The following is a 26,389-nucleotide window of genomic DNA, read 5'->3' as shown; positions in this document are numbered from 1 at the left end:
TAGGTATCAGAAAGTATTTTATTGTCAAACAAATTCAAAATTAGTCTTTTCAATCCCTGATGTCTTATTTTGAAGATAAAGCTGTTCCCTCACCTTTTTAAAAAATGTGTAAATGTGGCATTATAAAACAAAAGAAACAAAATCACAGCAATAACTTAAGATACAAAAAAGGAAAAAGCAAACCAACCACCCAGAAGAAGAAATGTTAGGAGCAACAAGAAAGTTCTCAAAATAAATTTTTCATTAAAAAAGGGATTTTTTTCTTTTCTTCCTTTTGCGCACAAAATAAAATAGCAGCATAAGAGAGGGACAAGTGCACTCCCATTGTTTGGGAACTCCTTTTATTAACCAAAGCAGTAGTACTCATCAGAATCAATTTTGGGATGCTTATGCAGAGCTTGTGAGTCCTCCAGAATAGCAGGATCACTGAACTGGTCCATGTCTGAAGGGGTGTGACGACCGGGGACATCATCCACCAAAGTGTCCAGATAACTTCCCACTGATATTCCATCCAGTCCATCGCTACAGTCTTGTAAACTATTATAACTGCCTCGCAGGGAAGTCTCCTGACTCTCTAGCAAGCTGCATAGACTGCCACTCAAACTACTGCCTCTGCTTACGATGGTTCCCTTCTCTTCAATCATCCATTTGATTGATTCAATACTTTCATTGATGATGAGCAGCTGGCGCATGAGCTTGACATCAGTATCTCGGAGATTAACCTACATGGCAGAACAACAATGAAAATTAACTTGAACAATTTTTTTTAAAACACACAGGGCTTGGTATCAGTTTAGAATGACAGGTTGGGATCTAATAGAGGGGTAGAAAATAATTATAAGTGTAGCTTCCATTCATGAAACCTGGTTATAATTATAAATAAAGCAGCATGAAATACTAAAATTTTAAGAGATACCTTTCCATACTGATGCAACATCATATTTACTTACAATCTGTACCTTTTCATTCTGTAATTTCTAGTTATACAATAGCATATGACCATATCCAGTTCCCATGATCTCCATGGCTGTTAATTTAGGTTCTTTAATATATAATTAAAACTACATTTTTATTGTTATTTTTAAATTAGTCCACCACAGGATTTAATACTGTGAATATTGGAAGCAAAGCTACCGTTTAGAAGAACAGTATCCTTGGGGTATGTTTTTTTGTTTCATGTATGAAAGAAATGGGACACACACCCAACCTTTCACTAAGCATATGTAACAATCCTTGCAGTTAGGACTGTGCGAGGCTTTGGACAGAGCTTCGGATCTGGAGAAGCTTTGGATGCTTCAGCACCCGAAGCAACGTGTCTGAATTGAAGCACTGGCTTTGTTAGGCTTTCCAAAACAGTTTGGAGCTTCTGAAGTGCTTCAGGAAAGCTTCAGAGCCGCTTTGGAGATCCGGCCATAGGATATAATGGGGAAACAATGAAATATATATAACTTTGTTGTTTTTTGTCTTATTTGGATGAAATTTGCAGGGGTTGTATCCTTTGCCGAGAGCATGAAGCCTGCCAAGTTTCAAGAATATTGGTGGAAGGGTTCGGGGGAAACTGCGCCCAAATTCTTGAAAGCAAAACTCTTGTTATGTGTATGCATTACACCACAGGGGGGTGGTAGCCCCTGGTGAGGCCACAAAGCCTGCCAAGTTTCAAGGTGATAGATGAAGGGGCTTGGGGGGAACTGCACCTCAAGCTGCTGACAAGTAAAACTCGTGACACAGATGACCCTGTGCATGTTAAGGTGCAGCGGGCTGAAAACTGCAGAGGTGGTGGCCCCTGCTCAGGCCAGAAAGCCTGCCAAGTTTCAAGGAGATAGGTGCAGGGGTTTGGGGAAAATTGCACCTCAAGCTGCGGACAAGCAAAACTTGTGACGTGGGTGACACTGGGTGGGTGAAAGCTACAGGGATGGTAGCCCCTGCTGCGGCCACGAAGCCTGCCAGCTGTTGAGGAGATCAGTGGAACCCTGCACCTTTAGCCGCTGACAGGCAAAACTCATGCCATGGGTGCTTGTGCAGCTGACTGTGTCTGTCTTGAGGTGGGTGGGGGAGACACTACTGCAGGCCTGGCTGCTAAGCTACTGTGTTACCAGGTACCAATCAATAATAATTCACTCAGGGACCAGCTCAATACACAGCAGCTGGCTAAATGTAGCCGGTTAATTAGCATCAGTTAACACCTACAAAATAACAGACTAAGGACTAATCAATACAGACAATCAACTGCCCCAAGACAGAGACAGTCAGTTGCACAAGCACCCACGTCATGAGTTTTGCCTGTCAGCAGCTAGGGGTGCAGGGCCCCAGAACCCCCCTGCACCGATCTCCTCCACAGCTGGCAGGCTTCATGGCCACAGCAGGGGCCACCATCCCTGCAGCTTTCACCCTGCTCCGCCTTGACACACACAGTGTCACCCATGTCATGAGTTTTGCTTGTCTGCAGCTTGAGGTGCAGTTTCCCCCAAACCCCTGCATCTTTCAACTTGAAACTTGGCAGGCTTTGTGGCCTCACCAGGGGCCACCACCCCTGCAGTTTTCACCCCACTGTGGTATAACACATATACATGACATGAGTTTTGCTTTCAGGAATTTGTGGTGAAGTTCCCCCTGAACCCCTGAATCAATCTTATTGAAACTTGGCAGGTGTCATGCGCTCAGCAGAGGCTACCACCCCTGCAAGTTCCATATAAATCAGACATAAAACAACAAAGTTATAGATATTTCATTGATCCCCCATTATACCCTATGGCCAGATCTCCGAGGTGGCTTCAAAGCTTTGGAGCTGCTTCGGCTGGATCGAAGTGGAAACCTGGTCCGGAGCTCTGGTTTGGATCCTGGGAATCCAAAGCAGCCAGATCCGGAGCCGGATCGAATAGCTGCCTACTCGCACAGGCCTACTTGCAGTCTACTTTGCTCTTCTGTATCCAGAAATATTACTTCCTGGTGCTGTCGTCACTTAGAACATTGAGTCCTCAACAGTTCATGAACCATGGGGAGGCTTGCTGTGTTTTCAAACCTCCATTTATTAGTCAAAGTACAGCCAGGTTCAGGTTACAAGTTCAGTATAAATATTTCAGAGTTAAAAAGCTGGCTTGTCAGGCTGCCTGACGTGAATTACATATGTAACTTTAGTTACTCTCCCAGACTTGCACAGAAACACGTAAAACAAGGCCAGTGACTTATAGGGCAAGTGCATATGCCTATGTTGAACTTTAAATTCTGGTGGCTGCATGAAAATGGGGCTTTGCCAAACAAAGATGACTAGGAAAAGCCCAGCAAGTGCACAAGGCTTGGACCATGAAACGGGTCACTTAAAAACAGATTGTTTCATTCAGTACTTAGGACACTTTGACCAAGGGTCAGAAGACCTGAGTTTTAGTCTAGGTTCTACCACTGAGAGACTGTGGACCACATTTCTCCTCTCAGTCCTTTAGCTTCCCATCCCATCTTTTATCTTCACTATTTAGACTGTAAGCTTTTTTTGGAGACAGAACTTGCCTTTTACAACATATAAGCACAGTACATACCTTGATACATACCCCCTAATCTTGATTGGGGTCTATCAGTATTACCAGAACATAATATCAAAATAATGTCCAAAATGTAACTGAAAAAGTACATAACTGGGTCCCTGATATTTCAATTGATTTTTAGTGTGAAGTTTATTGACCCAGAAAAATGACTAGTTATGCACAATCTGTTGAACTGTCTATGATACAACACAATAGAAAACTGTTGTGGTGTCTTTGAACAAGAAACTTAAAGCCTAATATGTTTTGATTGTTTCTGTAAAAATCTTGATTAATCAAGTCTGCTCTGACAAACTTCAATTACAGAAAGACCACCAAAACTTACTCCATGTGTTACAGGCTTTTGAACTATGGGCACCTGACATTACGTGGCTGTCTTCCCCAGCTTCCTCTAAAAGTGAAACATGAAGTTGGCCGTACGGGGATAGTATTTGTGGTGGAACAAGAAGAGAGATTGGACTATTTATCAGTAACATTTCCTGGGCTTTTTATTATGATAGCAATTTGTCAGGGTTCAAGTTGTATAAGGAGATTAGCAATTTAAAGGAAGCCAATAAACAAAATATGTACTCAAGTCTGCTTAGGTTTTTATCACTTTTCACCTTTTGCAGTTACTTATTTTTGTGTAAAAGGAGAGTATGCTGGCTGTACAACACTCCTAAGTACAACATATAATGCATAACAAAAATACATCAGTTGTGTGATTCTCTGCTTTCCTACAACTTGTGTCCTTATGGTTGGGCCTGAGAAAGCGCAGGGTAAAGATGATGTGCACGGGAGGTTTCCACAAATTCCAGTCTCTTGACTTTTGGCTTCAGTGTCTGGGAAAGATTGCAATACATCTGTGCAAAGCAGGATCACTGTACCTTACAGTTCCTATATAAATGTACTCCCTTTAAAAAGTGTAAAAACAGGTGTTTCCTATCTGAAAAGAGCTTACTTATACTTTTTTCCACACCATGAAGACTCTACTAAAGCATATTTTCCATATAAAATTGTCACCCTTCATATTATTTGTGTGGGTATTATGAGAGACTTTGTGGTTAAGACATGGACTGGGACTAAAAATTTGAGTTCAATTTCAGTTGTTCCAGACTTCCTGTCTGAATTAGGTCATCACATTCTTTCTGTAAAATGGAGATGAGAAACAACTGCTGTTCTTAGACTGTATAGCAATGACAGCCATATAAGTAAACAGATTATTTAAAATATAGCTATGGTTGGAATTTTCAAAAGTGCTTAACATTGCATTAGTTGTACTCTTGTTGAAGTTGATAGTACCATTCCCATCAATTTAAGTGAGAGTGAAGTTATGGCAATATAAATCCTTTTGGATATACCATGTATTTATACTGCAGGTGTACAATTGTATATTTATGAAGGGGTCAGCAATGTTTTTGGATGGAGAGCAAAAAAACCCCACAACCTGGACTCAGAATAACACCAGCATTGTTCATTGACAATAGCAGGGACATTAGTGGAGGAGCCATGAGAAGCCAAAACCTTGTTGTGGCAGTGAAGCCCTGGCCCCTTCCGTGCCATGGTGTTTGAGGTGTGCATGCAGCCGCTGCCACCAATGAGCTGGGCTGGAGCTCTGGGCTCTGATGCAGCCAGTTGCAGCCTCTGGGCAGGCCCCTGCCACCCCCGTGGAGACTGGGCTGCTTACAGCAGGCAACCACAAGCCTGCCAGTGGCTGCACTGGGGTCCAGAGCCCCAGCTTGACTCATTGTGGCAGCAGTTGCACAGATGCCTTGGGAATCACAGAGAAGAAGGGGCCAAGGCTTCACTGTCATGTGTACAGCCGCCACAAGCCATGGTGCTGACCTGGGGCTCTGGACCCCTGTGTACCAGTTGCAGCCTCCCAGCTGCCTGCCACATCTGGCCCAGGTTCTTGGTAGCTGCTGCCCGCCATGGAGCCTGGGCTGCTTGCAGCAGGGCTTGCAGCTCCTCTGCCTCCTGCCACAAGCAGCTTGGGCTTAGTGGCTGGTGGCAGCTGCCCAGAGACCGGGTTGGCTGCGGCATGCCAAGCCAAATGGCCTTGTGTGCTATGCTTTGTCATGCATGCTGGAGGTTGCCAACCTGTGTCATATAGGCTCTCAGCCTGGAAACATAAATGTGTGTTTAACAGTATGCACCTGAGTAGTCCTATTGATTTTATAGTAACTATATGGATACATTAGGGGCCCTGCTTGTAAAATGTATTAATAATATGCATATAAGCACCCAGAGTACCTGATAATGAAGGAAACCTTGTTTTTTTTAAGTAATCAACTATCTTCTTAATCTATTGACATTTTCTAAGTATACAAATTACATACTAACAACGTTGGATTTAGCCTACTTAAAAAAATACTTGGCTAACATGTATATAGCATCTGATGAAGTGAGCCTGGGCTCATGAAAATTCATGTTATAGAACTCTGATTTAGTCAATCTACAAAGTGCATATCTAACCTGCCTTATGCATACATTTGTAACATTCAAGAAATACATTTAGCATTCGCTGTAGTGTACATATATTAAATACTTCCTCCATATAGGTTAACATGTAAATATTTGTGATGGTTAGTTCGGAAGTAAGATACACTACTGTATCTGCTCATCAGCTTCATACAAATGAAAATTCATTAAAATCTGTCCTACCATAAAACAGACATTTTATACTAGTCTCCAAGTCCACAGTTGCTATACCAGAATATAACATCAGCATTGTTCATTGACAATAGCTTGGAAAAGGATCTGTACAATGAGTAAGTGAGTGCTTTCATCTTCTTGCAGCAAGGCTACATTTTGGCATGATTCTTTCCATATATACTTAAAAAAATTAAAATCCTTAAATATATCCAAAATTACACTCCCATGATGCATTTACTAAAAAGTTGCTCTCTCAAGAAATCCTTGTTCTGTTAGCTTGCTAGGTAGTAGAGAAGATATATCAAAACCTTCACTAATTCATATGCCTGATTACCATTAAACTCCCCTATGAACTTTTCCCCCTATGAACTTAAAATGAATTTTGAATTATCCTCATAGTACTACTGCAGGGATTAAGTTAATGAATCTGGGACTATGCAAGGTAGTATTGCCAAGTACAACTTTAATCATATTTTTCACCCATCATTATTTTGTACGTGATGTTTTGAAATCAGAGATTCATCATTTCCCAGCCCACCTGCCTGTATAGTCCCCTCTGCTGTCCTCAATAAATCACTGTAAATCTGCCTGGAATACTGGGCTGTTATTGTGACAACAGCAAATTATCCTGTTCCCCATTTGTAATTGTAAACTTCAGCAGCTTGCTGAATTTGAGCAAGTTTAGGGAACTGGAATTTCCCCAAAGGCTACTTAAATTGAGTGCCTAACACTGCTAACATCAGTAAAGTTACTGATTCAATGGGTATGGCTCGATAAATTAGAATGAGTTATCAGGAAACCAGTTCTTGCCATCAATACACCCACAGCTTCAGCATTTGTGCAGAACAGCTTTGTTACTAGCAATTCTTTGCATTCTTGCTGCCTTGGATTCTCCTCCCACCAGCCACCACTTACTTCCAACCTCCCCATAGCCAAAGCAAATGCAAATAGTCCACACAGAGGACTTTCCTTAACAGGATTTATTATATCAGGTTCTAGGTAGTACAGAGGGCTACTTATAGCATTCTTGCCACTTAGATCTATTATAGTTCACAAATAATAACATCAGTTTGTACCCTTTTATGTGGCTTTAATCAGTGTAACTGCAGCAGTAAAAAATAAAGCCCCACATGATCAATTAAAGTGTCTAAATAAAATATAATCTGATCTTGCCTGACAGCTGCATTTATTAAAACTCTGCAACAGATGCATTTCACATAGGTCACCTAAAGAAAGTAGATTCATGTAAAAATATAGTTTAGAACAACTTCTACAGCTGGTCTGAGTTAAAAGCAAGCAGTGCACAGCCCAGCTATGGGGAAGGTTCAGATGAATCAGTACTGCTTGGCACACACTCGATTTATGTTTTGGAGGAGGACAAGGGTGGAGGGTAGGGGGTGAAGAAGAAAACACTGGCTGTAGCTGGTCATTATGCCCTGGCATTTAGATTGCATAGCTACAGTGATGCAATTTTCAGGGAAGAATTTTTCTATGTTCTTCTTTAATGGTAAACAGTCAGAGAACTGGGTTGGAAGTTTAAGTTTATAAAACAAAAAATCCTGTGACTGTCTTCCTTTTTCCAATTACTATATCCAACTCCAAATAGATTATCCCATAGAGGAAGAATTTTCTGTATCACAGAAGCATAGAAAAGACAGAATGGAAGGAGCCTAAAGAGGTCATCTAATCCAACCTCCTGCTATAGGCATTATCATCCCTATTTAAACCATCTCAGCCAAATGTTTGTCTAACCTGCTTTTAACATATTCTAAGGATGATGATTTTACAAGTTGTCTGGATAATCTACTCCAATACCTAACTACCCTCATAGTGAAAGAGTTCTTAGCATCCAACCTAGATCCCCCTTGTTGCAATATAAGACCTTTATTCCTTGTCCTGCTTCCTGTACACACACACACACACACACACACACACACACACACACACACACTGGTGGGGTATGGAAAAGCATCCTGTCAGTGTCTTACAGAAGGAAAATACCTGTTCTAAAGCTCAGAAACCAGTGGAGAGATATCCCACAATTATTTTTAGGGTGAGGGGGACTTTAGCAAAACATTATAACTATCCAAAATCTGCTCAGAAGGTTAGAGTATGGGTAGTTCTGGAAGAGATAGAGTAGTAAAAGAGGGTAGGTGCCTACTTATTCTGACAGAATATTTTGAGACTGGTGGTTCCAGTGGACTTTCCCATTTAGAAACAATACAAAGCAAAAGCTCAACCAGTTTAAAATTTCCAAGCTGACTTCTACATGACCTCATGGCATCCAGATTTTATAGTTGACTTCACTGATGAAATTCATATTGTGGCACCAAAGTAAGAAACAAATTGTCAGGACCACAATCCCTTTAAAAAATTAAGATTCTTCATTTATGTGCTTGAAGTTTGAAAATGATACCCCAAGTCCAAGATACCTGTCCAAGGTCACACAGAAATTCCTAACCATAGCTGAACAGAATAAATGTCTTCTGGCTCCGATCCCTTGTGAAACCCATTCCTCCTCCATTATACTTAAACTGGTGGTGATTTAGATAAACCATTTTGCCCTAAGTTTCTTCTTTGCGTCTGACCTGTATTATGATGCATGTCTAACTGCATTTTTTTTCTTTATCTCTTAGTGTATTTTAGATTTATCACATACTTTGATTCACTATTTGATGCTTATGTTTTATGAGAATGGCATTTTTAGGAGATCAAGAGAGAAATGGGGTTTGGAGAGATATTTTACTAATCTCTTGGAAATTCTCCATTATCCACTCTCAGCCAACCTTTTATATAACATTTATAGTGACATTTGGAATATTTTGGCAAATTCACAGAAGCATATAATCCTTGCATTTTACTTTTCCCCTTGTTTCCTTTTATCTGGGAATAATTATTTATGGTGAAAAAAAAAGATGCAAGAATATATTGGGTGAGGGAGTGGAATTACTATTAAGCACCTTCTATTTCTTGTCTTTCAATCTCTTTTCTTTCTAGCCCCTAAACTACCCAAAATGATTTTAGCAGATTTTATACAGCATGCATCATGATCAGTTTTAAGCCCTAGCATTTAAGCTCCTGTCTGAGCTCTTGACCTTGTTGGTTTAAAGGGAAATCATAGCCTTGCCATGATCTCCTTTCAGTATGCTGCAGTTCAAAAGAAACCATGTTTGAAAGCTCATGACAAATGTTTCTTCAGGGCTCTTTTGTGACACATGGTAGCAACGTAAAGAAATGTTTATAACCAGTGGTTTTAACTAGGAGAGAGAGACAGGAAATGCTTTAATCAGAAGTCCACTTAAAGCCAAACTAAGAGCAAGGCAGGGAGACACACCTGAAAATGGCAAAAAACCCAAATATTCATCATCTTTAATGAGGAAATGTGTATGGCAAGTCAGACTACTGAGGTTATGCAGCTTGTTCAATTAAGTGTTTTTAGACCTCATTTCACAAAATATTTCAAGAGCAAAAACAGCAACAGCAACAAAAACACTTTTCTGTGGCTATGCACAGTCCTTGTAAGTGTAATTAATTTATGTTATCATAACTACTCATATTTTGGAAGAGCAGATGAAAATACCAGGAGTTCATAATTGGCTTAGTATATTTGGAAACACACACAAATGTAAAACTTTATTAATGTATCCACTTCACTTATGACAAGAGAAAAACCACACACACACCTTTTCCAAAAGTAGTAAAGTTAATTACAGAAAATAGCTCAATATGTAAAAGCTCATAAATGTTATGTAAAAGCTGTCAAGCCCTCTCCTAAATAAATAAAATGTGAATTTAAAAGGGATTTTTTTGCTACAAATGGCTGTTTTCTTTGCTATGTAGCAGCATTTGTGCTACTCTTATAATGAACACATTTATAGTCAGCAGAAAGATATAATACAAAATATCTTCTGAAAGTTTTTTCTTTCTTGACTTGACATACGATATAATTGAAACATTCATGCCCTAAACTTCTTTGTCCACTTTTATTGTGAGAAAGAAAGAAGTGGGAAAAATTGTTGCAATAATTATACTATATCAATACAGAACATATTCTTAAGAGCTGAACAGTGAACAATGGAATTCACTAGAAAAGTCAAGTAATCTTGATTATTTTTCATGCCTTCCTACAATATGAAAAGTAAGCTATTCTGACTAAATCCAGTGTAAAAGGTTAGATCCACAAAAACATCACCATAAATGCAGTGCCCATTAATCACTTTAAAATATTAAAAGACTAGAGAATTCAGCATGATAAGGCATATGGCACCAGAAGGGTCACTACATGTAAAATAAAGTAATTGGAAAATCAAATGTTTCTTTTTTCTTTCATGTTCTTGGGAAATGGGGATGTATGGAGATGAGTGGAATGGAAAGCTTTGGTGTTATCCTGACATTTTATAGCAAGAGTTTTCTAAGCCACTTCAAATAAACATTTGGAAAAGTTGTTTCCAAAAACAACTTTCGATTTGTAAATATATCTCATATCACATGGGGGTCAAATAAATGTTCAGAAAACCCATAATATGAACCCACATACATTGGTAAATGTTAGAATGATGTTGTAGCTGTGATGGTCCAGGAATTTCGAGAGTGGCAAGGATTTCTTTGGGTGAGATCTTTTATTAGACCAACTACACATTGGCAGACTTAATAACATGAGTGCAACATTCAGGTCAATAAATTGTGGCAAGAAACGGCTGCTGATGTCAGAAAGCATTAGAGCAGATGGTATGTGATATATTCATTATAATATGTTCTGGACATCTGGTTTGATAGCTACACAGAGCTATATTTCTCTCTTTTTCTCCTCCCCATCCCCCAGTCAAATGGTTCTGTAACATACCTAGTGACCGTCACTAGATTTCAAATACAGCCCATTTAAAGGCTTTGCATTATCCACACTTGTCTTGATGGAAGCCTATTCAATAATGGCTCTTAGCAGACAGTGAGAGTGTAATAATGCAATGCTCTATGCCTGTAAAGGAATAAAACTGTTTGCTTCTGAGTTAAGGTAGGTAAGTGATGATTCCAGTTCAGCTAATACTTCTTAACTGACCTTAAATCCTAATGTTAATGTTAAAAAGGGAAAAGCATAAGATAAAAATGAAAGATCATGACTTTCAGCATGCCATATAAATATGTACTAAAGCTGAAAATGCTGATGTTAGGTGTTAGCTTTAAAATAACATATTATTCTATTTGGAAAAATTAGCTCTAAAACTATGGGAACTTTTAAAATTTTATGTGCATATACTTATTTCAAAGTAAAAAAAGTAGGATCTCCACACTAGATCCAAATCTGAACATTGTTGAAGTTCAGTTCTGTTCATATTCACTTATTTTAATTGAAAATAAGTTGCAGAGACATGAGATACAAAATATCAGTCCAGGGATGAACTTCCCCAAGGATCAGAGCAGGATGCATATCTACTGTTTGAGGGCCAATTTTATTATAATAAATACATTGTATTAAAGATACAACACATACATTTACATGTATACACAGAGATGATGAGTTCCCACACAACTTTTAGTCTAAAACCCAAATATTTACTTCATTTTTACTCCCCAAAACTACCATCCAAGTTACTGAAAGTTTGTCTGAGGAAGGATTAATTAAAAATGGAGAAAGGACCTCAAAAAGCAGTAGCCAGATAATCTCTTGAAAAATGCCCACATCCATCATAAATACTGCAGCTGGTTGGAATTTTTTGACATGTTTGCCTCAGAAAATATATTATATTGAAAAACATGTTTTAAAGTTTGAAATGGAAACACTTACAAAATAAATTCCTAAAATTACCCAGTGACCAGTTTTAATTTCCATCATTCTTTTTCATGGGAAAAGAGTTCTTTTCCTACCTAGTTTTACTTATCCTTTCCAGGCTAGTACTGGTGTGTTACCAAATGGGTCTTGCCCTATATAGTCCACTGACTGGAACCAGCAGAGACTTCAACACAGGCTCCAGCTAAGGGCATAGTCTCTATGCTGATACAGGCAGAAAAAGTGGCTGCGCGGGCTTTCCCAATTTCACCTAGGGAGACAAGAACCAGCTGTGTGTGCTCTCCTCACCCTACCATAAGACAAGCAGTGGTAGCTGGCTTCCAGCACTTGCCTGTCTTTCTGCCACTGACCCAGGGTTGGTCATTCTGGCCTGAAGCTGGAGAAGGTTGCCTATCCCTGATCTCTGGTATAAGCATTAGCAAGTTTGGGTTTTAACAGATGCAATGGAGAAGAAAAGTTTCTGCTCTGAAGGCTGCTCATGAAGAATGATCTGCTAGCAGCTCCCAGAAATCATAGTTTGCTTAATCAGTAAAGGTGACCTTAACTGAGCACAGGCTGAAGACAGCTGTCAAACAACCAGCAGAGAAACCATACATGAGTCTTTAAGTCAATAGCTTCACTTTGAATTGCACCCCAAAGCAAACTGGAGGATAGTGCACTTATTTGATACACTGATGAAAGATGCTGCATTTTGGTCAACACAGCTACCCCAGGTTGGCCACTGCATTGTGTGACAACTGCAGCTCTGGGTGCTTTGTGTGTGTAGTTCTAGACAGAGCACATTGATGCAATACATTTTGGAGGTCATAGAACATAGAGTTATCCAGGCAAGTTCTACATATGTGAAATGCTGTCACAATTATTTCTGCCAAACACTGACATTTTTTTTAAAGCTTTGCTTCCTCTCTCAGTTAAGGACAGTTCTTGGGAAAATGACATGTGTTAGAGGCAGAAGTAAACAAGTATGGATCACAAATTTCTAGTGCAATGAATAAATACTCCGGATACCAGCCTTTCCATATTTTAAGTTTAACTCCTGTATGTATATCACAACTCACTTGCCATAAACTGTCTTAGCTGATGTTAAATTGTCTTCTCTTACAAATCTGTCCTCTTATAAACCACTACTGTTCCAAGTCCTGGCTTTTTATTAAACAAGGTAGAGATTACCCATGGCCTAGTAATACTTTAAGTGGGAATATTATGGGAGATACAATTACCTGAGGCATACATGAAAATCTTAGGCTAGGCTGCAAAGCAAAATGGGAAAGGAGGCAGAATATAAAAGGTAGCTTTTTCTTGGAATGAAGAGAGAGTGGATATTTTTGGGAAACTTTGGAGAGGCCAAATCTGGCAGAAAAATATGGATCTCCATCAAGACTTAAGGCACCCCTCAGCCCAAGAAAGATTCTGGAAAAAGCCTGTAAATAGAATAAAAGCCTCTTCATTTGTAACAAAGTCATACCAGTAGATGTTAAGAATTCGACATAACTTTTGACATTGAAAGCTGTCTAATTTATTCAAGAAGTGTATAATGAATTATTTAACTATGTAATAGCAATATGGTTTATACATGGAGTAACCAATGAAAAGATTGAAACAAGAGAAAAAGACAAGGCCTTGGGCAAGAAAGTGTTGGTATGACCTAGAGATCCTATGTCAGTAACTTGTTTGGAGGTCCTAGACTAGGGTTTCTGAAAAGACTGTAAGGAAATTTGCCCTCAACCATGTCAACAGGGTTCTGCTATCCACAAGCATTTGTGTAGACAACCAAAAGCAAGAATGTCCAGTGGGGGCTGGCAGGATTGGAGCGGGGTAGTCTGACTAGCTGGGGTTGTTCTGGTTAGGGAGGTGAAAATAGCTTAGTTAGCAGGGGGGTGGGGAACAGCTTTGGAACTTGAAGTGGCTGGGCTTTTCCTGCCCTGGAGCTGTTTTGAGAACCTGCCCAAGAATTCACTAGGCTGGATTAACCCATGTTAGGTCAGCTTAACCCATGCCAATCTAAATTTAGGCTGGCTATACACATGCTAATTTGTGTTCTTATTAGAACATGTTGGAGCAGACTCAATTAATAGAGTCCATTCCGCACTCTAATTAGAATGCTCCAGTGTCACCTCACCCATCACAAGTATTAATCCTGAGCACATTTTGAAATGGCTGCGGTGGTGCTTTATCTAAATCTTGTTGAATGAGCAATGAGCCATTTTAATTAGAGTGGCTGTCTGGGAACCACTTTAATTAAAATGAGTCCCCACGAATGCTGCATGCTCCTGGAGGCTGGGGGTCATGGCAACCACCCACCTGCGGTGGCAGTGGTGTTGGCGGTGACTGGGGAGTACTTGCAGGCAGCCAATGTGCTGTCATCGGTGGAGCAGGCCGAGCAGGGAGCTCCTGCAGGTGGCCATGGTGCTGTTGATGGCAGGGGGAGAGGGGGCATGGTGAGTGCTGACTGGTGTTTGGTGACCACCTGCAGATGCTGCCAGCAGTGTTGGTGACAAGTGGGGGGGGAGAATGGCGACCGCCTGCTGGCGCCGCTGGCAGCGTCATCAGCGCTTTTGGCAAGGGGTGCACTGCCAAGCTCAAGTGGTGCAAGGACACCCACATGCACCCCCTATACATCACCAATGTGCATCCCCCTCCACCCTCGAGCATGTGAATAGGCAGACTTAGTTCTTGTCTCACAAACCTAATTAAGGCAATCTAAATGTCATGTTTGTATGCACCATCAACGTGCAATGCAGCCACTGCTAAAAGCTAAGGCTAATTCTGAAAGGATTCTTTAGGTTTCTTTCTGGTCTTAACCTGTCCTATTCCCACCTTGCCATTTTGGGTTGCAGTGCAGGGAATCGTTGCGAATCTAGACTTCGGACTCTGCACTTTCAAATATAGCTCTCTGCAGCAGAACAGCACAGAGCCTGTTAGTACAGTGATTACTGTGACAGTGAAGGCACTTCTTAAGCCTGAACTGTAAGAAATCACAGTCCAGCATCCTTCTGTCATTATCTGCATCTTGTTCTGAATATCATGCATTATTTCGGTTAATCTTATGGCATATTGTATTAGCGACATCAATCAAGAGAGAAATATATATAATGGATGTAGAAACAAGGTTCAGGCTTTCTCTTGCCATTCTTCCACATATATTAAACACACCATTTTTCCCCTATAAAAGTGTTGTCCTCACCCTCTCCCTCCACACCTTTTCTAGCAACTCTTGCTAACAACAACATTTGTCCATGCTTATGTTCATAAACTAGGGTGATATGTACAAAATTACATGAATTTTTAGACAACAGATGATTTTTTTTGTCCTGAACAAAACATTTTTTTTAAATCAGTGGCTATTCTGCTTCTTTGTTCTCAGGATTTGACCTACCGAAAACAATTTAGATTTACCTTGAAATAGTGATCAGTTGTGCTTTCCCCCATTTTAAAATCAAAATGTAATCATTTTTGAAGTTTTATAACTATTTTTAATATTAGTAAATAAGTCTCTAGTTCCTCAATCCTAACTCACAGCACAATTTGAGATGTGCACGTTTTTATTATTACCCATGAGGGAGGTTGACCCTATTTTATATAAATTATGAGTTTAAAAATGATCCATCCAAACAAATTTCATAAGCAATTTGGTTATGAATTCACTTGGTGATCAATTGCTCTGTTAGTAGAAATATAAATTAAATGTAATGCAGCATTAATAGTATGTGAATCTCCTGTGTATTTAAATTGTAATTTAGCATTACTTTATAGACATAAATGCTTCAGTTTCACCTGGAACTATACCTGCTGGTACTGTACTATGCAGTATTGTACATTTATTTCACAGAGCAATAATTGTAATGTTCAGATAACTTCCCTTACTTAATATGTGTTTCCAGTTGTTAATTAACAGATGTGGCATATCATTTACTTGGCAAGCCACAAGATTTAAGAAATGCCAGCCAGGGGAAGATAAGGCAGTTTAAGGATGGTGCTATGTGGCTCAGCTTTTATTTGTCCTTTGACGTCATGAATGTAACTAAGAAAGAAGTAATGTACAGATGGAGGAACCAATGTCAAAGCCAAGGGAGGAGTACTGAGCTTCTCATTTCTCATATAGAACTCAATACCTTCCAGGACCAGAAATGGTCTTTCTATAAGGAAGGAGAAAAAAACCCTTCGGAGCAATTTGAGAAAAATCTCTGCAAATGATTCCTTAAAGGATTTCTGGAAGGAAGTCTACTTTTGTAACTTCACACAAAGGAGACATAATTTACCCATTTGTATGAATGATGCTCAGAGTCCAAAGCTCTAGCTAACCCACAGAATGCTTGATATTTTGAAAAAGGGCTTATCCCTAACACAGCTAATAGTATTGATCACTGAAATCTTAACCCTGTCATTTCCAACTCATGGCTTGAGGCAAACTGTCACTTGCAAGACTTCCAGTGTTATAGTGAACGCATAAAAATAAAAAGTGAAAACAGAGGTTGACAAGGAGAGCAAAATAGGATGCTACCAACAGGATATTACTTGCTTGGTATTGGCGTCCAGGGGCCAGTGAAAACTGGGGACTTGTGACTTAACTGCTTGTTTTTAGGTTTCAGTATTAATAATTTGCTGGGTTAGAACACTGGCACCCACAACTCTTCATTCAGTCTATGTATAATAAAGTTCTGGCTGAATATTAAATATTTTTGTCACTGTCAAGTATCCTCTGAAACAAGTTATAGATGATATGCAATGGAATAACCTTTCAAAACTAACAGTATGAGAGTCTCAGGACACAAGAGCACATATGATTATGTGCCAGATTCAGTTCCAGGGGAAGACAGCCACTGACCTTAATGGGGGGAGGGGGAGGGCATAGCAAAGCTGTAATTGAGGGAATTGTGAAAGAGGGAAACAAATAAATGCTGACAGAACTGAAAGTTACTTTAAATAAAACTGAAGATAATTGAAAAATACTGCCCACTACTGTGAACCCATTACTTAAGAATTGTAGTAAGTAGATCACACATTGGTTGGTAGCAATTCAAACTCCATTACCAAAAACCTTTTCAAGGTTCTGAATAAGGAAAACATGTCCACTCTAGAAATAAGCACTCAGATGCACAGCCCCTGAGAGCACTCCCAGCTTAGCAGCTGACTTTGTATGACCTTGGGCAAGGCATTTAAATTAACTATGACTTCATTTGCACATCTGTAAACAAAGTTGAGAGAATGAGTCACTTGCAAGTTTTGCCTAATACCTTTATGAAGGCTTGAGATTCTGTAAGTAAAAAATGCTACTTAATATTAAATATGATTTTCAAGTTATAAAGAGTATAGCACTAAAGAAATGGTTATAAAAGTTTTGAGAGACAAATGCTAATGAAGATGATTATTAGAGTAGGCTTGATAAGGAGTGATACCAGTCAGCATCAAAGTGATATAAAATGCTTCAATACATGTGACTAAGGTTGTTGTTTTTTGTTTTGTTTTTCAGTTTAAGTAAATATCCAGGAAATATCGGTTCAATTCCCAGCTGTGCTCAATATTGCCTGTATGACACTGGTCCAATCACTTACTCATCTGTCTGTCTTGTCACTGTAGATTGTTAGCTCTTCAAAGTAGGAACTCTCTTCTAGTAGTTCTACAGTTCCTACCAAAATGAGGCCCTGCTATCACATAATGTGTCTAAGTGCTTCTAGAATAAAATCTTACCAATCAGCCAAATCAGTCCTGGTGTAAGCATAGAGAAATCTTTTTGACTTCATTAGAGTTCCTTACATTGCACTGGTTCTGACTTTGATCCAGTATTATTATGATATTTTTGATGCAAGTCTTCAAAGAAATCTTATTTTAAATTTGGAGTCTGGCGTTTCCATCATACATCCTGGAGCAAGAAATAGCCCGAATAAACTTACTCGAATGAGAATGGTAACAAGAAGGAGTTTTAGACACTTTATTTTTTTTTAAAGTGACTTCCAATGCTCCTGGATCATCCAGTACTCTAGTTCTCAAATACCTATTGAACTTAGTGAGAGTTTGCCTGAATAAAATACACAGAATCTTAGCCCTTGGCCTTTCAAGAGTATGAACTCCATTCATCTTAATGAAATTAACTACAATGTTGAAACATCAGTGAGGTACATGGACTCCTACATTAACAAAACTGAACAATTTTACACTGATGAGCAGTTAAGTGTGGAATCTTTATGTCTTGTGCCTTGGGGAAGTCAAATTACATCAATGCTTATGATCCAATACTAAACTTTAACCAATTTCATCACTAGAACTAATATCCTACCAAGTGACAGATTCAGTCCCTGACCCACTCCTTCCCTAAATCCACAGCAGTTGTTTCTAGTCTCACCTTCCACATACTTGATTTTACTATTCCCTCTTCCAACTGCTTCTCAAATGGATCCTACTTTGTCTGGTTTGTTGAAAAGACCATGATTTTCATATTTTAAAATTGCAAGTACTGTTTTTCCATTGATATTAGTCAGAAAAACACTCTGAAGCACTGAATCTCATTCTCTCATAACTCTGTGTTTGAGAATTCTCTACTGTACAGCAGGATATACAAAGGGACAGCCCAGCTCCAGGTGCTAAATACATCCAGAATTCACTGAGGACAGTGTGTAGAATTACAGTCAAACAAGCTTTATGTAATTCACACAGATATTATTCCAAACAACTATGGCTACAAGTTTAAAGCATAACCTGTTATGAACATGAATATAACATGTATATTTCATCATGTCATCAAAATCAAAATGTGAAAACTCTGGAGGGTGAAGAGTCTGTGGACTAAGGTGTCTCTAACATACAGCCTATTAACCAAATATACCAAGGACACTGAATATTTATTGGTGGATCCAAAGTTGACATGAGGAGGGAAATAATCTGCTATTGGTAAAGGCCATTAACAAATGACTTTTGCTTCTGAGGGTGGGTATCAGAGGGTACTAAGAGTCATGAAGATTATGGTTTGCTCTTGTGGTATCCCTTGTTTTCATCCTGGGGATAACAATGCTGAAATCCCCTAAAGTTTTGTTCTCAAAATATTTAATCTGCAGACCATATGGGGTCTCTGGAATACTAGTCGTCTATAGTCCACCACATAATAGAACCACTATTATTATCTAAATAAAATGTTTACTTGAAAAGAATATAAGCAGAAGCAGAGGTGAAAATCTTTTTAAAAAGTAAGGTAGAACAGTGCTACAAACATTTTACATGTATCAGACTCTGACAGGTTAACATACTTTTTAACCTTTTTTTGTAACTTGATTTCTCTGCCTTCCTACTAATGGGATCCCATATTCACTTCCTTTCATGTCCTGTTTTTCCTCTTTCCTCAGAATGCATGAAGATCCCTCTGTCTCCTTCTGGGGGTACGTAGGATGGAATTACTTATGAGATTAATATGGTAGGTATGCCCATGATGATCGAGAATTTGCAGGACTGTAACCTAGAAACCAGATAACAGCTCAAGAATCTAAAACATAACAAATTTTATGGGTTGAAAAAAGTTTTTCTTTACTCCGAAATAAGTCACATTTACTTTATTTTTGAGTTTTTCAGGACAGCTGTGAAGAGTTTGCTTTAGCCGAACAATGACAGCCACATACAATATGACCAAATTATGCAGCTATACTGAAGGCAAACCTCCTCAGTAAATCTGGAGTCTGTTTATTTTGAAGCTTCATTTGGGATTTGTTTAATGCCTTTGGGAATCAAATACAAGCTGCAGATTTCCAAGAGAGATGACACATTTTCTGTACAGTACAACATTCCTTCTACTAACCACAGGACAGACAGCTGTGAGGTTTTAAAACAACAGTTCTGATGCCAAAAACATTTTCTCCACACCCTGAGACAGTAATTATCACAGAGAAAAAGGCATATGCATTGATTTGTATATTGTTTTTAACATAATACTCTGGGAAAATGCCATATCCAGTTTCCTTGGCAGTATGACTGGAATTGTGAGGTAGGTTGAATCACTAAGTATACTTTAAATACCAATTTCTAGAAGCATTTTTACCTCTCATATTTCATAGCAATGTGGTTGGCTAAAGTAGTGATTTTGAGAACTGCTGGTCAAAAGAATGTAAGATGGTCAGATAAGTTTAAATATAAATATACAATTAAGAAGCACTCATTCACCATCTTTCATAGTATTTTGGAGAAAACATTAGTTAAAAGAAAAACAGTTCTTAAGACAAGTCCTTGCTTTCCATAATTTCTGACTGTCATGGCTACATCACTCTTATACTATCTTAAAAGGAAAAAAACACTTGACTCTCTTAACACTTTACTGTTTTTCTAGAACTGTGGACTGTTCTAGAATCCTAGTTAGAAACTTGAGGCTCTACAAAGCCATTCCTGAACTCACACGCTTTACTGAAAGAATCTTCTGACTTTGTACAGGCATTCAGTTTCTCCTGTGAGTGTTGTTGCTCTCCCAGGAGAAACCATGAGTATACAAATGTTGAGGCTTTTTTTCCCAGAGTAAAAATAGCCACTCTGGGAGAAAAATAACCTGGAAAAACCCATGTTTAAAAAAACTCTCCTAGGAGAGTTTTTTGGGACAGCAATCATCTGTACATGCTGAGTTTTATCTCAAAAGAGAACACAGTCCTCCAGCATCCTCCCCTTTCCTCCTACCCAACCCCCACCCCCCACCAAGAGACAGTGTGTTGCTCACTGGACTCTGCTGCTCCAGCAAGGAACACTGTACTGCAGGGAAATCTAGGCTGACTGTGGGCAGTCTGGGTCAGCTGGTCAGGGCTAACCTGTGTAATGCTGTGATCTATCACCAGGCAGACTAAGGGTGCCTGCAGAGCATGACAAGACATGTGCACAGCTCTGCCTACACCAGCTGCACAGCTGCACAGTGTCAGCACTGCAAGGTCTCCATACTTCATGGTCTAAGCAGTACATGCAGCTCTGAGTAAGTTTATCTACTCAGGAGAGTAAACCTGGGAAATTTCTCCTACACTATTTGAATATGGGTATGCAGTACAAACTCTTCATCCTCAAAGAACTAGAGGAGATTAATAAAACAAGCAGTAAAGTGTTTAACACAAAGTTAAATCTGCCTTCATTCTTCTGTAACTTATACCTCCATACAGCTCCTCAGCATGTGAAGGAACAGGAACAGGAACAGGAACAGGAACAGGAAAGAAAACAGAAATTCAGGAGCATGAAGAGGGAAAGGACTGGTTTACTGAAATGCATACAATATATTTTCCTGCTGGACTTGAGCTGCTGCAGGATGCCAGTAGTTCTGTTTCATCTCAACTTTGAGATCTTATTTAGGTTTTTCATGATTGCAAGTAACCTTGTTACTTAGAATAAGTGTTAAACAGAGCTTCTTAAATTGCAGAAAGTCTACAACACCAGTAGTGTGCAAACCATTTAGTAGGTAAGTACAGGCATAGGGTGGGCTATGGGACATATATATTATATTACACACCACTTCGGAATTTGTCCCCTCTTTTCCTTAATCGTGTGGACTGCTTACAGCTCAGATATATTTTTCAGCCATAACATTCTCCCTTGTTCTTTATCCCTTCCTCCCCAAAAGCACTGTATCCTGGATACCAGGGTTGGCCAGAACAAACTTATAAATCAAGGAAACCACCTAGAACTAGGGCTATACAACTTGAGTGGTAGGGGCCACAGATTCCCCAGCCACTCGGTGCATGGCCACAGACACCTTAGGCCCAACATTGCATGAGCCCTTCTCTTCTCAGCCCCATACCACATAGTACAAGCCACCCCTTCAGCACTCTCCCTTCCCCTCTGCACATGCGAGCCCTTCTCTGCTGCGCCACATGGGCCCCCAATGCACTGCATGAGCCTCCTCTCCCCCTCCCTGACCATACCACAGAGGTCCCTGCACAGGATCCCTAGGTCCCTTCAAGTCCCCTGATCATGGACTGCATGGACTCCACAGGCTGCACCACTCTGCCCAGCCCCTAGGAGCAAGAGCACACAGCAGAAGCTGGAGGAGGGAGGGGGAGCCTGTGAACTCTAGTAGCAGCAGCAGGAGAGCAAAGGAGGAGCAGTGCTGGGACCAGGCGTCCAGGGGCCTCAGGTTAACTGCTTGGGGGTCAGCTATGACCCATGGGCCACCAGTTGGATAGCTCTGCATTTGAGAATGTTATTAAGTGCAATATAAGCTCCAATGCCACTACCTTGTCTCCTCTTTTCTGGAAGATTCCTGTCTCTGAAACAGTGCCACAAAAATAGTCACCATTTTTCACTGTTAGATGTTGCAAGTAGTGTGGACACAGTGCAGGCAAACTACTTCTCATTCTCTCATTTTCTATTTTTGTTTCCAAAATGTAATACAGGGTTGATTTTAGCAGGCTCTGCATTTATCTCTCTGCCTGTTTTTTCTCCTCTCATGTGTTTTAAGAAAATATAGTCTCTGTTTGATTAGGCATGATTATTGTGAGGGAGAATTGTGATGGCTTTGGAAGAAAGAAACAATAGCAGTTAGAACCTAGAAATGAATCTAGTCTATGATTTACTACACCATGTTTCTAGTAAGGCTTTATTAGTGAATGGTGACTTTGTAAGGACAATATTTATCCACTAGGAACTGGACTGAGACTACCAGAATCTACTGAGCTAGCATGAGATGGTAATACAGACTTTGGTCAATACAGACTTCAGAAGCATTTGTTTTAGTAGCCTAGAGCCCAGGTTTTCTTTTTGCATTACCATATGAGGGAATAATCTGGGTCTTACGTGTTCAATATATGCTCTGTGTGAAGTTACAGCACCCATCAGTGGGAGATTTTATACAGGACCCAAACAAGCTGCTTCATGCTAGGAGTTATCCCTGTCTCTGCTGCTAACCTGTCAGCTTTGAGAGAAAAAACTTTCAGCCAATAACACAATGGAATGCACAGAGGTTATAGGTTTTGCAGATAAAGTGCAGCCATCCTCCAACTATTTGTAAGACATGACGAAGATGCAGGGAAAGGTGGAAAAAAAGGTGCTGGGTTACCCCAAGTTGGAAAGCATACATTTTAGGACCAGTCTAGACACAGTTTGGATTTAATTATGGTTTTACAGTGACTGTTGACAACTCTGGAAAAAACTGAGGAAAAGAGGCACAGACCTAAAGTTGGTAGCTGTGAGTAAAGTGCTATAGTGCCCAGTTAACAGCACCATTTTTAAGGAAAGCCTGATTGTGGCAAATTGAGCGTGAACAAAAAACGTGCATTATGGAAGTGACCATTTTCTTCCCTCTCTTCAAGCATGGCCATACCAGAAGAACATGCTTGAGCATCCAGAAACTTGGTAGAATAACTACATCATATACAGTGAGTCTATATATAAAGCTGCTTCCTTCTGTATTCAAACTGATGTTGCTACTGTTTTTTTTTCTTAAAGATGAGGAGAATGAAGGAAAGAAGGGGTGGGGATGAGGAGAGTAAGATGGGAATTAAAGTGGAAGGAATGGCAAGGTCATGTCCTAATTTTCTTTCTTATCTGACCCTGCTTATACTGCTGGATAGGAATACGGGTGTATGCACCTACTTAATCTCATTAAAGCCAGATTAGTTTCACTGTGCTCTATAACCTACTCACTTTATATCTTGTTCTTTCAGAGCATTCCACAACTCTGATGCAGCACAACTGAATTTTAGTTTGCATCCTTTGTTCCCTCATCAAAAACACACAAAACAAATAGTTCATGTAGCAATTTGACATTGCTTCATAGGGATCCATATAACAGATGAAGCAAAAACAAACTTGGTTGGAACGTGCTTTGTAAACCACATTCAAAGCAAGAGTGATAGCTCTGCATACATCAAAATAGCTATGCTTAAAGTAGTCAGACTCTCTCAGTAGGTCCAGAATTGATATTTTTTTAACCAAACAGTTTTTTTTCCTCAATCAACAGGGTTATTCAGGTCAACACACACAACACAGATGCAACACAGTTTACTTAAAAACTGCATTATAAGTGGTACAAAGAGGTACTACAACATTTTGTTATTTATGTACTTTATACCTCTGTCCATATAGATTGGCTCCTCTGATGCAATATAGTTTACTGTGCATATAGTTTGGAGTTATTCCCCATTTACAGTGGTATAACTGTCATCACAGTCTGACAAAATGTTAAAAAGAATAGTCACTATTTTCTTTTTGAAAATTTCACATTTTTAAAGTAAAATCTGTGGTAAAGAAACTCTAGAAATTAAATTCTTGGTAGAGTTGCTTTACCTGGTACATAACACCTGTCATACTATACCTGGGACAATTTGAAAAACAAATAACTAAAGCGTGGGCCAATGGTAGGCCATAGTCAAACAGCCACTCTGTCAAATCATAAATTTGTGTGCTAGTGCACAGACAGAGATATTCTGGAGCACCTCTGAAGGTTAAAGTCTTTATACAACTGGATCACTGTGAAGACAGGGCAATATTTTGGCCTCAAGATGTCCTTTACAACAGGTATTAAATAGGCATTAACATCAAGCAATGATAGTACAGACTTGCAATACACAGAATGGGGCTGACCAATGTGCTAAAATATTTAACTACTGACATTTAGGGGTAGTTCAAAAAGATGCATGTAAGCTACCTAAATACCATGGATGATCTGTCAATTTGCCAGCTGACAGCAAATGACACGTGTGGCCTCAAAGCCACATGAGGAGGGAAGGAGGGGAGGGACAGGTGGGAAATCTCTTCAGTGGATAAGCACTATCCTGTCAACTTTTTCCAGTAGCACCTTGGTAATACTATATAATTGTGATTAAGCATTAAGGGGCTATCTTATAGGTTGTGCATGCATTATAGAAACTGTTATGATGTACACCCTTAACCTGGGTGCCTTGAGGGGCCATGATCACAAGCCTGCGATTATAAAACCAATATAGGGGTGGGGAAGGGCTCCACCTCCAGTAGCAAGGATGCCAGTAGTTTCTTTACTAGAAAGGAAATGGGAATGTATTTAGCTCTACTCTTGTGACCTGGGCAGATTAAAGAGCAGGTTGTTTGCAGGCAGCCTTTGTATGGGTGGGTGAGGGAAACCAACTGAAGGGTGGCCTCAAGATCCATAGCATCTTTGCCAGCCAGGAAAAGCTGCTGGGGAGAGAAGTTCAGCAAATCATCATCCATACCAGAGTGTTTCTGGAGGCCAATCAGGGTGCTACATATGTCCCTACTAGGTCAAAGTATAAAGCAGGGGCACCCCAGAGGCACATGCCTCATTAACACCAGGGTTCAAATTTCACTTTCTCTTTTGCGAGAGGATAAGGGGGTCTGCAAAAAAATCGGGCTGCCCATCATGATGCCCTAATAAAACCAGAGACCCCCCACCCCGTTATGGTTTTTAAATCTTACAGGAGGGTCTTGTCTCTTATGGGGGGCTCAGCCTCCTCCCCTCCAGCTCCCTTGTCAAGCCTGATTAACACTGCCCCTGCTCAGAGAAGCCCCCCTTCTCCATGTCACACTGCTCGCCTCATATGGCAGGGACACCAGGAAAAGGAGGTGGTGGCGGGGGAAGCTAACAGGTATTAGGTGACAGAGCAGGCACCTGAAGGCCAAGTGACTGGTGGTGGAGCAAAGTCCAAGGGAGGCAGCCGGGCTGGGCTTGGTTTAGGGTTAGCAGATGCCAATGAACACATCAAACACCTGAAGGGTGATTAGAGAGAGGTGCTGGAATAGGGGCAAAGAGGACTGGGCGATGAGGAGGCCGGGGGGGGTCAGGCACTGGAGCCGGCTGCCTGGAGAGTGGGGAGTCTCCAGCCCTGGCAGCTCTGAGGAGCAGGGCAGACCGCCTTGGCTGGCACGGTCCAGTCGGGCAGAGGCTGCATGAGCTGGCCCGGCCTGGGATCCTGAATGCGGCCGCCGCGGAGGGGGCAGAGGGGCGGCAGGAAGCCTTGGGCGGGAGAGAGGGAGGGGAGCGCGCAGCCTTACCATCTCCTGCTTGAGGAGGTGAACTTTGGTCTCCAGCCTCTCCAGCGCGCTGGAGCTGAGCCTGGCGGCGCTGGGACCCGCGGCCGCAGCCGGGCCGAGGCGGTCGCGGTCGCGGCCCCGGCCGCAGGCGGGCAGGTCCTCCCCGCGCAGGGAGCGCGCCAGGCTCTCGGGCACTTTGCGCCCCAGCTTCTGCTCCACGTCGCGCAGCTCCGGCAGGGCCGGCTCCGCCATGGCGCGGGCTGCCCGGGGCGCGGCGGGGGCGGAGGCGGCCGCTCCGGCATGCCCGGCCGCTCCCCGCCGAGCGCCTGCCGCGGCCAGGTGACCGCCGCCGCCCGGGGGCTGCCCGGCCCCGCCGCTGCGGCGGGAAACCCGCCCCGGCAGGTGGACCGGAGCAGGGACAGCCCTTGTACCGTAATGCTGGGAGAGCAGGCTCACTCCCTCCCTCCCTCCCTCCGCTTGCTGCCCGGGCTGCGGGGCTACGAGCGTGATCGCATTCGTGCAGTCATTT

The 26,389-nt window shown here is 40.9% G+C and overlaps 1 protein-coding gene across 1 annotated transcript; it reads right to left on the bottom strand.

Annotated features, from left to right (window-relative positions):
• LURAP1L (leucine rich adaptor protein 1 like) lies at positions 1–26,281 on the bottom strand. Its single transcript, XM_090037232.1, has 2 exons — positions 25,882–26,281; positions 1–722 (listed from the first exon to the last, which is right to left on the bottom strand). Exons 1-2 carry the CDS (start codon positions 26,110–26,112, stop codon positions 345–347), a joined length of 609 nt encoding a protein of 202 aa, XP_089893358.1. The 5' UTR covers positions 26,113–26,281; the 3' UTR covers positions 1–344.
• Between the last annotated feature and the right edge of the window lie 108 nt (positions 26,282–26,389).

The sequence above is a fragment of the Crocodylus siamensis genome, chromosome 3 (genome assembly GCF_052110815.1).
Source record: "Crocodylus siamensis isolate JL-2025a chromosome 3, ASM5211081v1, whole genome shotgun sequence".
In the NCBI taxonomy this organism is placed as follows: domain Eukaryota; kingdom Metazoa; phylum Chordata; order Crocodylia; family Crocodylidae; genus Crocodylus; species Crocodylus siamensis.
Note: the sequence above shows the minus strand (reverse complement) of the source record. Positions and strands in the feature narration are given on the sequence as shown.